General features: G+C 41.5%; 2 protein-coding genes across 8 annotated transcripts in view; one reads left to right on the top strand and one right to left on the bottom strand.

The window, feature by feature from the left end:
• PREPL (prolyl endopeptidase like) overlaps positions 1–10297 on the bottom strand; it is a 60467-nt gene extending 50170 nt beyond the window's left edge. For 2 of the 4 annotated variants that reach the window (XM_025932108.2, XM_086701196.1), the window contains exons 1-2: positions 10141–10297; positions 8291–8813 (exon numbers count right to left, since the gene is read on the bottom strand). In XM_025932108.2, coding sequence (XP_025787893.1) covers positions 8291–8509 — 219 coding nt within the window. In that variant the 5' untranslated portion in view covers positions 8510–8813; positions 10141–10297. The remainder of the gene's footprint in view (positions 1–8290; positions 8814–10140) is intronic. The other 2 variants (XM_086701197.1, XM_086701198.1) reach the window with 2 other exon arrangements.
• A 349-nt stretch (positions 10298–10646) lies between these two features.
• Positions 10647–12485, top strand: part of CAMKMT (calmodulin-lysine N-methyltransferase) — a 408367-nt gene continuing 406528 nt past the window's right edge. For 2 of the 4 annotated variants that reach the window (XM_086701201.1, XM_086701199.1), the window contains exon 1: positions 10648–10897. In XM_086701201.1, coding sequence (XP_086557327.1) covers positions 10760–10897 — 138 coding nt within the window. In that variant the 5' untranslated portion in view covers positions 10648–10759. Of the gene's footprint in view, positions 10898–12485 lie in introns of all 4 variants that reach the window. The other 2 variants (XM_086701200.1, XM_025932354.2) reach the window with 2 other exon arrangements.

Here is a 12485-nt window from a genome sequence, read left to right as displayed (position 1 = left end):
GGATCTTGTTTCACTACCTTGCTGACTCCATCTACTACTATATTCCTCCCACACCCACTTACTCTGAGCCACACTGGCCTCTTTGATATTGCTTGAACATGACTGGCTTGCTCCCAACTCTGTTTCTTAGAACCTGCTATGCCCTATGCCCAAACACCTCCTTCAAGCTATTTCTCAAATGTCACCTTCTCAGTTGGGCCTTCCCTGACCATCCTATTAAATAACAACTCTCCCTATCTCAGTATGGCCTATTCATTCTTTCCCTGTCTTATTTTATGTTTCACTGTACCTATTGCCTCTGACATACTTTATATTTTATTCATATACTTTTTCGCTCTTCTCTCTTCTCTCAACTAGAATGATAAGCTTCATGACAGCAGGGATTTTTGTTTCCTCTGCTCACCGCTATATACCGAATTGCTAGAATGGTGCAGAGTAGGGGTGCAACAAATAATTCCTAAGTAAAATGAAACAAAGCATAAAACATAAAAATTAAAAAACCCATTTAAATAAGACATCATAAGCAAAGTGAAAACACATAGCACAGAAAAGATACAGAAAAGATACCTACAGCACACAAAAGACAAAGGACATGTAAATACCTCTTATGAACCAGTAAGAAAACGAAAACTCATTGGAAAAATGGTTAAGGGATGTGAACATGCGATTCAAGAAGACAAAACGGGTTAATGAGCACAGAAAAAATCCTCAACTTTATCACTAATCAGGACACTGAATATTAATGACACACTTGACATACTGATATATTTACCTGTTGGAAGGGGAAAAAAGAAAAGATCTGATAATATCAAGTGTTACTTGAGATACAGACAGAACTCTCATAGTCCTGGTTTGTAAGCTGGTTTTATCAATTCAGAAATTAATTTGATAAACATTAGCATGTGAATGTAATCAGGAATTCTTTTATTTATTTATTTTTTAAAAGTTTACTTATTTTGAGACAGAGACAGCATGAGTAGGGAAGAGGCAGAGAGGGAGAGAGCGAGAATCCAAGCAGGCTCAGCACTGGCAGCGCAGAGCCCAACATGGGGTTTGAACTCACAAAACCGTAAGATCATGACCTAAGCAGAAACCAAGAGTCAGAAACTTAACTGACTGAGCCACTCAGGTGCCCTCCCTACAATCAGGAATTATATAATAGTTAATAGCACAATTAAATGAAGTATGGTTTTTATGGCCTAAACTCAGTACCTATATATGGATAACTCTTCCCAAATTCCAGACTCAGATATCCAACTGTCTATAGAAATCTCCACTTTATTTTTTTTTATTTTTTTAAATTTTTTTTAACGTTTTTATTTATTTTTGAGACAGAGAGAGACAGAGCATGAATGGGGAGGGGCAGGGAGAGAGGGAGACACAGAATCGGAAGCAGGCTCCAGGCTCCGAGCCATCAGCCCAGAGCCCGACGCGGGGCTCGAACTCACGGACCATGAGATCGTGACCTGAGCTGAAGTCGGACGCTTAACCGACTGAGCCACCCAGGCGCCCCTGAAATCTCCACTTTAGTAGTGAATTATATCTATTTCTTCTCTGTCCTCACCCTTAAGATCTAAGTAACAGAGTATATACTTGTGACTATGACATAAGTCCATCTGAAACGTAATGATGCCTAGATGTGCTTTGGAATTTAATGACTTTGCAAAGTTAACATGGTGCCTATCCCAGTAAGTGTGTGTGTGTGTGTGTGGGGGGGGGGGTGGGGGACACTATCTTGTAATGAAACACAGAAGATTTTGGAGCGAAACATCTATTAAGTGGGATAAAAACTACAATAGCTTTGTGTCAGTTTGTGGGGGATGGGGGTAGAGTTAAAACAACTTCTGTAAGAGGCTTCTGAATTTTAAAATGCAAACAGAAGAGGGATTATCAACCTATATTCTCTATTCCTCTACTAAGATGTCCACAATAAAATGTAATCATCCTATAATGAAGTTTGAGTGATTCTAGCTCTTTAATCTTTCCTCAAATCTACTTCTCTCCATTCTCATGGCTATGGCCTTAGGTTAGACTCTCATCTTCATGCATCTGAGTTCCTGGCAAGGCCTCCTACTTCCAATCAATTTTCTGCAGTTCTGTCAGAGTGATTCTTCTAAAATGCCAATCTGACTGCACCTGATTTTCAATGGCTTTCTGTTACTTTTAGGGTGTAGTTTAAACTCCTCACAAGATTTACAAAATTGTCTATACATGTTCTGGCCCCTGTTTACTTCTATTGGTTCATTTTTGACCACTTTGGCTACACTACTTGTACAGATGCCCTCTCTAGATTTGAAGCTTTTACACATGCTGCTCCCGCTGCCTGGCAGGACCTTAACTACATCTGAGTCATTTCTTTTTTTGTCTAGCTCAATCCTTTATTTCGGGAGGTAGGTTCAATAATTATATTGCATCCACAGAATGGCATTCTTAAAACTGACGTAGGCCCATATTTATGGGGACAGGCATTCATTTAATACTACTGTCATGCAATGTTTCAGAAACAGGGAAACAATGCTGAACAAGATAGGAATGGACCAAACCCTTTTGAATGTTACATTTTATTTTTTAAGGTTTATTTTGAGAGTGAGCAAGTATGCATATGCAAGCTGGGGAGGGGCAGAGAGAGAATCCCAAGCAGGCTCCATGCTGGGTGTGGATGCAGGGCTCGATCTCATGACCATGAGATCATGACCTGAGCTAGAACTGAGTCTGATGCTTAACTGACTGAGCTACCCAGGCGCCCTATGAATTTTACATTTCAGTTAGGAAGACAAAATAAAAAGGGAAAATGACCGATGAAATAATAATTAGAGTGGCAGGAAGAAAACAAAGCTAAAGTAGAAAATAACAAAGCGAAGAAGTTACTTTGATCACCATAATTGGAAATGTACTTTCTTAGGAAGTACCATTTATCAAGACCTAAAATAGGACAAGAAACTAGACATGTAGAAGTAAGTGACCTAAAGGGAATGCCACGTACAGGCCCTAAGATGGATGGGAAAGAGCTGTATTCTTTGATCTGGGATATAATCACCGCAGCTTTACCAAGGTGGACGGGGAGCAAAGTGACATGAAATAAGACAGTGTAAAATGCTACGGGCCCTTGGGGGACATGGTTAGAAAACTGGATTTTATCTTTATGTAGTAAGAAATTCTGGAAGGATTTTAAGTTGGGTACGGACATGATTTAATTTATATTTTAAGATCATTTTTCCAGTTGTACGGAAAATGGGTTGGAAGGGAAGAAGAGGGCAAACAAGGAGCCTGTTTAGGTGGCTTTACTAGCAGTCCAGGTGAAAGATGACTATAAAGGTGATGGTATGGACAGAGAAAAATAGATGCAATATATATATTGGAGGTTGGTGCAGTGTTTCTGAAAGCATGTCAACATGATGGCATATAGGATTTGGGATATGTGGACATTTCATTAGAAAGAATATAACTAGCACATGAATTTGCACATCATTTACTGAATTTATTCCTTGGAATAAGAGAAGTTGATGAAGCTAAAAATAATTAAGTAAACAATAGCCTTGGTGCTATTGAGATATGGCAAAAATCATGAAGCCTGTTTGGGATACAGTATTAAGTGAAGTGATGGCAGGTAAAGGAATGGGAAGAATAAAAACTTCTGTGTTTCCAGTTGTGAACAACTGAGTATACAGCAATGAAAAGTAGAACTGGGTTGGGGAAGTTCAACTGTGGAAAGTTTGTTGCAAGATGTTCAACTGGCAAGTGTTAATTAAGTAGGCTGCAAAATACCGTGTAGCAGAGGGGAGTCTGGGATGAATAACTGCTACGATACTTAAATCCATACAAATGGATAAGACTGCTTGAGAAGAAATTAAAGAGAGAAAAAAGGGGCAGGACTAAGCCCTGGGAAACTCCAAAATGCAGACGTCCTATGAAAGAAAAGTTAGAAAAGAAGACTGAAGTCAGGTTTGTAAGGGGGGGGAAGAAAACCAGGAAAACATGGAGTCAAGAAACAAACACAAAAGAGTCTTTCAAGAAGAGATGGTCAAGTGTATCAAATTTACTGAGAAAGCCTGTAAGAGGAGGAAAGAGAAAGGTCTACTGGGTTGAAATATGCCCCATCATTGGGGCGCCTGGGTGGCGCAGTCGGTTAAGCGTCCGACTTCAGCCAGGTCACGATCTCGCGGTCCGTGAGTTCGAGCCCCGCGTCGGGCTCTGGGCTGATGGCTCAGAGCCTGGAGCCTGTTTCCGATTCTGTGTCTCCCTCTCTCTCTGCCCCTCCCCCGTTCATGCTCTGTCTCTCTCTGTCCCAAAAAAATAAATAAACGTTAAAAAAAAAAAAAAATTTAAAAAAAAAGAAATATGCCCCATCATTGGTGACACTGACATGAGATTTTAAAGGAGGAATAGGAGCCATACTCCAGCAGGTTAAAGAACAAATGGACTGTGGAGAAAATATGAAGCTGTACCTACAAGGCAATCTCACTCTGTGAATTACTACAAAAAATTGTGAGACTACAATGTTCACTTTCTTTTCTTGCTTTCCGGAGTTTTATTTTTAAATAAAAAAAAAATGTTTATTTTTGAGACAGAGAGAGACAGAGCATGAGGGGGCAGGGGCAGAGAGAGGGAGGGAGACACAGAATCCGAAGCAGGCTCCAGGCTCTGAGCTGTCAGCACAGAGCCCGAGGCACAGCTTGAGCTCAGGGACTGTGAGATCATGACCTGAGCTAAAGTTACGCTTAACTGACTGAGCCACCCAGGTGCCCCTCCTGAGTTTTACTTTAAAATATCCCCTTTCTTCTTCTTTCTGATGATGTTTCAAACCCTTTAGTAATTCCTACAAATCACAGGTCAGAAGTGCTAGTGAGGATATCCACTACCAAATTATCTATCTTAGAACTACTGCAGGATTTGCTATACTCTGTATTGTAGAAACAGCCAACATGTTTAGTCAAAGGATTTAGCATGTTCTCTTTTCTTATTTGGTTTTCTTTCTGTATCTTGTTCAGCTCTGCATGATCAAAGATCTTAGGAATTATTCTTGAAGGCAGAGCAGAATGCTGTAGAAGATAAATGTGGTATTTGGTTTGATGTTGGTCTTTGCCTATTACTAGCTGCTGTAGGAGTATAATGGACTAAATTCAACTTGCCTCTGGTACTGTTGAATGGAAAGCTAAGGGGCACCTGGGTGCTTCAGTCAATTCAGTTAGTTGAGCATCTAACTTTGGCTCAGGTCATGATTTCATGGTTTGTGAGTTCAAGCCCCACATCAGGCTTTCTGCTGTCAGCGCAGAGTCTGCTTCAGATCCTCTGTCCCTCTCTCTCCGCCCCTCCTCCGCTCGCGCTCTCTCAAAAATTAACGGGGTGGAAAAAAAAAAAAAAAAAAAAGGAAAGCTCAGGTACCTGCCAGTAAGAACTTCAGAACTGAATGAATTCAATTAGGTTTAGATCAGTAACAGTTGGTAACCAAGTGTCTCTAGATCCTAAATGCAAGTCTGCTGTCAGTGTCAGGCTGGGAATTTCAGAATTATCTGAGAAACTTAAAGAAAAGAAAAAAAAAAAAAAAAGGAGGAAGAGGAGGAAAGACCCCAGCCATAGAGATTCCGATCCAGCAGATGTGGGATGAGATCCAGAAGTCTGTATTTTTAAAAAGCTCCCAGGGACTTCTGATACACAGCTATACTGCAGAATACGGTTGGTACTAAAGAATCCCAAATGTATAGGGGATAATTTGTTGTTAAGGTTAATAAGGAAGAACTACAGAATCATGAGACTATAGCACCTGGAGGACTTTTAGACTACTACGTTGAAACTCCCTTTCTTTTTCCATTCAGGAAGATTAGAATCCTGGCTAGTTCACAGACACACCTGTCATAGACAGACCCCTTGACTTCTGGCATTTCTGTTACATATGCTGCCCCTCTTATTCTTTAGTTAACTTAAACAGGTCTTTGCCTCACGGTAAATATATATATTTGTAATTTGCCTACAGACACCAACAACTCTTTTTTACTTTATTATACCTGTAGGAGTGAACAAAGTTGGAACTGAGTGGAAGCTTGCTGAAAGAAGAAAATGTGCATTCTTGTTTACAGGTCTCCTCACAGCCTCCCCAGGTCCCCGGGATCACACAAGACAGGGAGCACAGCTTTCAGATCTTATCACTTCTCAGAGAAGAAAACGGTTGATACATGACACATGAAAGCAGGACCAGTTTTTCAGGTTGAAGAGTTACTCTTAAAAGAGCTACTTTTCTTGCAGTCATTGAGTCAGGTTAAAGTTTCTAGGTGACAGGAATCTAGGAAAGAGAACTGAAAAGTTGCCTCAGGGACAAACGGAGGGAAAAAATAGTCAACCTCCTGTTCAGGGTGTGAGCTCATCTCAGCTGTCACTTCACTGGTTAATTCCTGCCTGCTATTTATAAACTAAGACTCAAGAGTACTAGATGACAAAATGTTCTAAGCAAAATGTAAACTAAGATGTTCTATAGGTCCAACATTTTTCCAACAGGTAAAATTTAAAAGTTTATCTTTCTTAAGTAGACTAAAGCTGCACACACAGGCACAAAATGAAATGAAAGGCATAAAGAATTTCTGAGTAAAGGAAGATGCAAAATGCTAAACTAAGCCATGATACTATAAAAAAATAATTTGAAAGATTAAGACATAAAGAGTAAAAAAGTCTAGGAACTACAGATAAAAAATCAAAAGCAAAACCAAACAAAAAACAGACAAAAAACCAAAACCCACACAAGAGCCCACAAGTATGAACTAAGAGCAAATGTTTTTTTTTTTTTTTTAAATTTTTTTTTTCAACGTTTTTATTTATTTTTGGGACAGAGAGACAGAGCATGAACGGGGGAGGGGCAAAGAGAGAGGGAGACACAGAATCGGAAACAGGCTCCAGGCTCCGAGCCATCAGCCCAGAGCCTGACGCGGGGCTCGAACTCACGGACCGCGAGATCGTGACCTGGCTGAAGTCGGACGCTTAACCGACTGCGCCACCCAGGCGCCCCAAAGAGCAAATGTTAAATAAAATAAAGGAATTGAGCAAAAGAAGATGAAAAAAAATCATTTCTAAAACGAGAAGCCGTTCAAGTGTCCACCGACAGACGAATGGATAATATGGTATATAAATATACAATGGAACATTATTCAGCCATAAAGAGGACAAAATTCTGATATATTCTACAACAGTTACATGAATTATCTAAAACAGGCAAATTCATAGAGACAAAGTAGATTAAAGGTGACCAGGGACTTGGAAAATGAGGCAGTGGGGAGTTATGGTTTCATGGGTACATTTCTTTTGGGAGATGACAGGGATTTGGAAATAGTGGTAATGGTTATACAACATTGTGATTGTAATTAATGCCACTGAATTATACACTTAAAAGTGGTTAAAATGGCAAATTTTATGTCATATACATTTTACCACAATAAGAAATGAAGTAGCCAAAACAGACTAAAAAGAAAAAAATCAGTATGCAACAAAACAATTTAAACCGGAAATTAAAATATTAAAATAATATGCTGAGTTACTGCAAAAGTATCACCCCCAAATATAATTTAAGGAACCTAAGGAACATAACAAGTATATGGTGGGGGAGGTATGTCAAAGTGGCAGCAGCATAAATAGTTTCATCCCAAATGAGTAGGATGTCCACATAACTTACCATCATAACCAGGACATTTTTGAGAGAATACTATTAATAATTACACAGGGACAAGAGGTGTAGATGGGGCCTGTCCCAGGCAAATTGGAATGTGTGGGAACGCTCCCTACAAGGGCTATCAGATCCTCAAGGTTGTGGTCAGGCCCATAGCTTGGGGTCTGGTGAAAGTACAATAGTCTGAGAACATCTTCCTGAAGGACCCAAGTGAAGTCTTTTTTTTTTTTTTCTTTCTTTCTTTTTGTTTGTTTACAAAGAACACACAATTACATAGATTTATGGAAGCTTACAAGTTTCGGATTCATAAAGCAATTAGTATATTATTGGATTTTTTTAAAAGCTATTATGGTATTCCAGGCATTTCGGGAAGGTGAATTATACTTTGAAATGCACGCATAGGCATAAGATTTCCTAAGCTGAACCATTTTTCATTAATATACATCTTTATATATTACATTACAGCTCTATAAATGCATGTTTTCACACTTATATTGAACTATACACAACTGAGTTTTAACATTATAAAAATCACACTAGAATTACTGAGAAAATTAGTAACTGATGGCCTATCCATTCTTTATTATTAAACTAAAATTTATCTTAATGACCTATAAATAGGTTAACTTAAAAAGTCCATACCTTACATGAGAAGCTCCGACTCGGGATGTTCCTTGCTAACTCTGATATCGTGGGTTTATCCTGCAGACACTTGGTTAGGTGACATTTTTTCAATTTTATTCTATCGTAATAATGATCAGCGAAGTTATAGTGATTCAAGTGCTGTTTCTGCATGCATTTCCCAAGGCGAGGAATACTATACTTCAAAGCCTGGAGAAATAATTTGCTCTTCTGCTGCATGATATCAGAGCCCCTGGTTTATGCTCCCTTTGGGGCTGTCAGCACATGATTTCACAGTAGTGGGTTCTCAGAATATCTAAGATCCGCAGTTCTTATCCCTCCCCTTCAGGGCCATCCACCCCTCAGGTTATGAATAACTGCAGACAGCTGATAACTCAGGTTAAAAATACCTGAAAACTTGTATAAGTTACAGTTTCATTCAAATGACACCTCTTGGCAGACGTGACTTAAAATGTCTCATTTGTAAAGTCAATCCTATCAGGGTCAAACTACGCAGCACTGATTCTGGTACACATGAGGCAAACTAAAAAACAATAACAAAACAAAACAAAAAACAAAAAAACAAAATAAAAATTTGCAAACAAACACATAGACTTAATGGCATCTCCGGAACTCTTGAGGGCTTTACAAGGCAAAATGGCTTTGGTCTTACATAATGCAGAACATGTCTCCGGTGTGTATATTAGGAAAAAGCCTAATTACTTAATAAAGGTAGGGGAGTGTTGAGTGTTTGCTACATGCCAGACACTTTTATACACTTTGTCTAATTTAAACTTCATAAGGACCTACCCCATAGAGTAGCTATTGTAATGTTCATTTCACAGGTGAGCCAACTGTGGCTCTGGGCGGTTTTAGCAAAGTGCCTTGGGTCATTTGGACAGTAAGTAGCAGAGCAAAAAGTCCAATCTGGCTGGCTCCAAATGTTAGACGTAACAATGGACTTAACGTTAAAAAGGTGTTGAGCTCTTTAGTTAAAACAGAAGCACATCACTTTAGGATGAACAAATATAATGTGAGGCCGCCCCTGGTTTCTGTTGAAAAGATGGTTCTTATTAAACCATCAAAGGCTCGTATTTAAGAGAGACACCTGGGTTCAGATCCTCACTCGGGCACTCACCACTTGTGCCTCAGTTTCTTCATCTGCAAAACTGAGATGACATCATTTACCTTATGGAGTTGTTGTAAGAATAAAATTACAGAATTTATGTTAAGATCTCAATACAGTGCCTGGCATGTAGCGTGCACTCAATAAATGCTTGTTACTATTATTACATAAAAAAATCTAAGTTTCTTGCACACTGTTGAATATCATCATGGGAGTCTTCCACAAAATGCCCCTCGGTATCAAAGATACACTATTGCGTCAGATTTACTACAGATTTGATCCGCTCCGACGATTCCGCCCCCCCACCCCCCACCCCCCGTAATCTCTGTGTCGCAGCAAAATAACGGGCGAGTGGGGATAAGAGATCAGCAGCCAACACTAACCACCTCCACCTCCCCGCCCACCAAGGTCCCGTTACAGGGGCCTATAAGGCCCTCAGTCATTATATCCATGCCAGAAGCCTCAATCCATCCATCTTTCATCCGCAGGGAGAAGACAGTATGCAAAGATAAGGATGGGGGGGGGGGGGACGAAGGGGTGTTCCGGGAGGACCTACTCGTTTTCCCTGTGCAACTCTCCACCCCAGGGATAAGACGGCGTGAATGAGAGAAGGTCAGGGGAGGTGGCAGTATGTGCCACGCAAAGAAGGGACGCCAAGCAAAAAGCGACCAGGGGGGCTGACGGGTGTCTGGGTGAAAGGAAGGAGAGGACCCCGCCCCCGCCACGGTATGCCTTCCGTACGTACGCAAGTTGAAGGACAGTTGGCCGGGCTCTAGACACCGAAACGAAGGAGGGCAAGTCTGAGAACCAGAACCTTTCAGGAAGGAGCACAGGTGTCACCTCAGTCGCGTCCAGCCGAAGTCTGCGTTCCGCAACCCGCAGAACGACAGCCAATCCAGAGCCGCCCAGATCTGGTTTGCAGCACGCTGATCTACGTAACCCCAGTCAAACACTAGCGCTAAGCGGATTTCGCCATTTTTATTGTGGTCATGAATAGGTTCTCCTCCAGTGTTTTTTTTTTTTTTTTAACTGTCAAAGTTCTAAGACTTTTGGTTCTTTGCTAGTCTTCTGTGATCTAGATGAGGCAGGGGACAGTGGGAAAAGAGGAGCCGGCGTCCCATTAGTTCTGCCACAGCTCCTTACCCTTTGGTCTGCCCTCACAAAAGATGGCCACCAGCAAAATGGTGCAATGACGCGCTGCCCCGGTTGCCAAGGAGACACGAATACCGGAAATGCGGAATTCGGGGAGGGCGCGCGCGCTGGGGCGGTCGGAGCTCACAGGTCCTGACTGGGAACAAGTACACAGGTCCTGGCAGGGGAGAGTTGTGGTCGCGACGGCGCGTGGTATAGGCGGGTTTAATGGGATGGAGTCGCGAGTCGCGGATGCCGAGGCCCGCGAGGCTCAGAGTGCTGCGGGCGAGGGCCCAGCAAGCGGCGACGCCTCTCAGAGGCTTCCAGTCTCGGAGCCCTTGGGAGCTGCCCGGTGGAAGCTTCTGCGGCAGGTAAGAGAAAGCCCACTCACCTCACCTTTGCCTCTGGCCACTTCCCTCCCGGGTACGCAGCTAGCGACCGGTAGAGTGTCTCTCCTTTTTGCAACTCTGGGAGTTCGCTCGTAGTTGTGCCGGGAGCCACGTGAGAAGCGCCCCCTTGCTTCGGTTAAAGGTCCCACCAAAAGGGAAGAATTGGATTGGGTGGGGCGGGGAGGGGGCAGCCAACACTGAGTTCCTGGGAAACTCAGATGGAAGTATAAGATCTTTTTTTGGACATTTGTTTGCATCTCGGGGACTCTTCTCTGTGCTCACCAATCCAATTGGTGGGACCGCCGCTCCCCATCCTATGCTATTTTCTTTCTTGCTTCTGTTTTACTTCTTTCCCCAGGTTTCTTCTCCTTGCTTCTTATCTCCCAGCCTCAGTCTGGTTCAAGTCTGGCCCCTTCCTCGGAAATCAGCGTGGTTGACTGTGTTGGGACTGTGAAGTTGCACGCGGTGTCGGTACAGCGGAGAGTGGAGGGTGTATCCAGAAGAGCTGCTTCTGTCTTTGGTGGCATGTGAAAGTTTCGTGTTGATCTTGTAGTTTGAAGTGATCAGCAAGATTCTTGGTGCCCAAGGTGGACTAGTCCGGGTGTGTTGGTTTGTTTAACGGCGGTCATTTTCTAGTACTTTAGAGTTGCTGCTGTTGGTAACTTCAGTTGTACACAGGTTTGACAAATGTCTGATTTGACATCGCCGACCCTCTTTCCAAACTGCTTGAAGTAAAATCTGTTTATTGTTTTGCACACCAGTGTTAATCCTCTGCCTGAGCTTTTCTCCTGAAAACTTGACTCGAGGACATTTTCCACTTCTGACTGTTGTATTTCGAGAAGGATTTCCCAGCTACAGCCACTTGGAGATTGTTTGCAGCTGTCTCAAGTCACTTTTTCATATAATGTCATGATGTGACTCAGAGATCATTTCTTTGCTCATGCTTTGAAAGTGTATCCAAAGCATTAATGGTCTGGTTTTGTTACTAATATTACAAAATTATAGGATATTAAATGCATCATTCATAGATCATTCTCATAGGAACTTTCTACAGTGAAATAAAACAGCAGTTAAAGTTGAATTATCAAAGTAGTAAATTAGGGCATTAAATTAATCAAATCTTATTGTGATAATTTCAGTGATTCTTAGTATGGTAAAAATTCCAGCTGACCAGCACATATGTTCATTCTGAATTGCTGTCTACATCAGATCAAGGACAAGCTTCAGCTATGGCTACCATTTGAACTCCCCACGTACTTTGTTTGACATTTAATGTTTTGGTACGCATGTGTATTTTGCTTAGAGTCTTCTTTCTTACTCGATGAAGTTCATTTTTCACAACTACATTTTAACATCCTCTGTGAAGCCTCTCCTAACTCATCTGGGCTGAGTTAGACCCTCAACTCACTCTACCAGTGAACCCCATATCATATCATTTTATGATCATCTGATCAGAGTCCCTATAACTTACCAGAATGGGAGTTCTCCCTGGGAAAAGATGATATTTTATTGATCTCTATCCTCTGCACCTTGCACAGTGCCTGGGTGGTTTTTAGTAGATGTTAAGTGT

Source organism: Puma concolor, chromosome A3 (assembly GCF_028749965.1).
Source record: "Puma concolor isolate L17-30 chromosome A3, mPumCon1.1.hap2, whole genome shotgun sequence".
Classification (NCBI taxonomy): Eukaryota; Metazoa; Chordata; class Mammalia; order Carnivora; family Felidae; genus Puma; species Puma concolor.
Note: the sequence above shows the minus strand (reverse complement) of the source record. Positions and strands in the feature narration are given on the sequence as shown.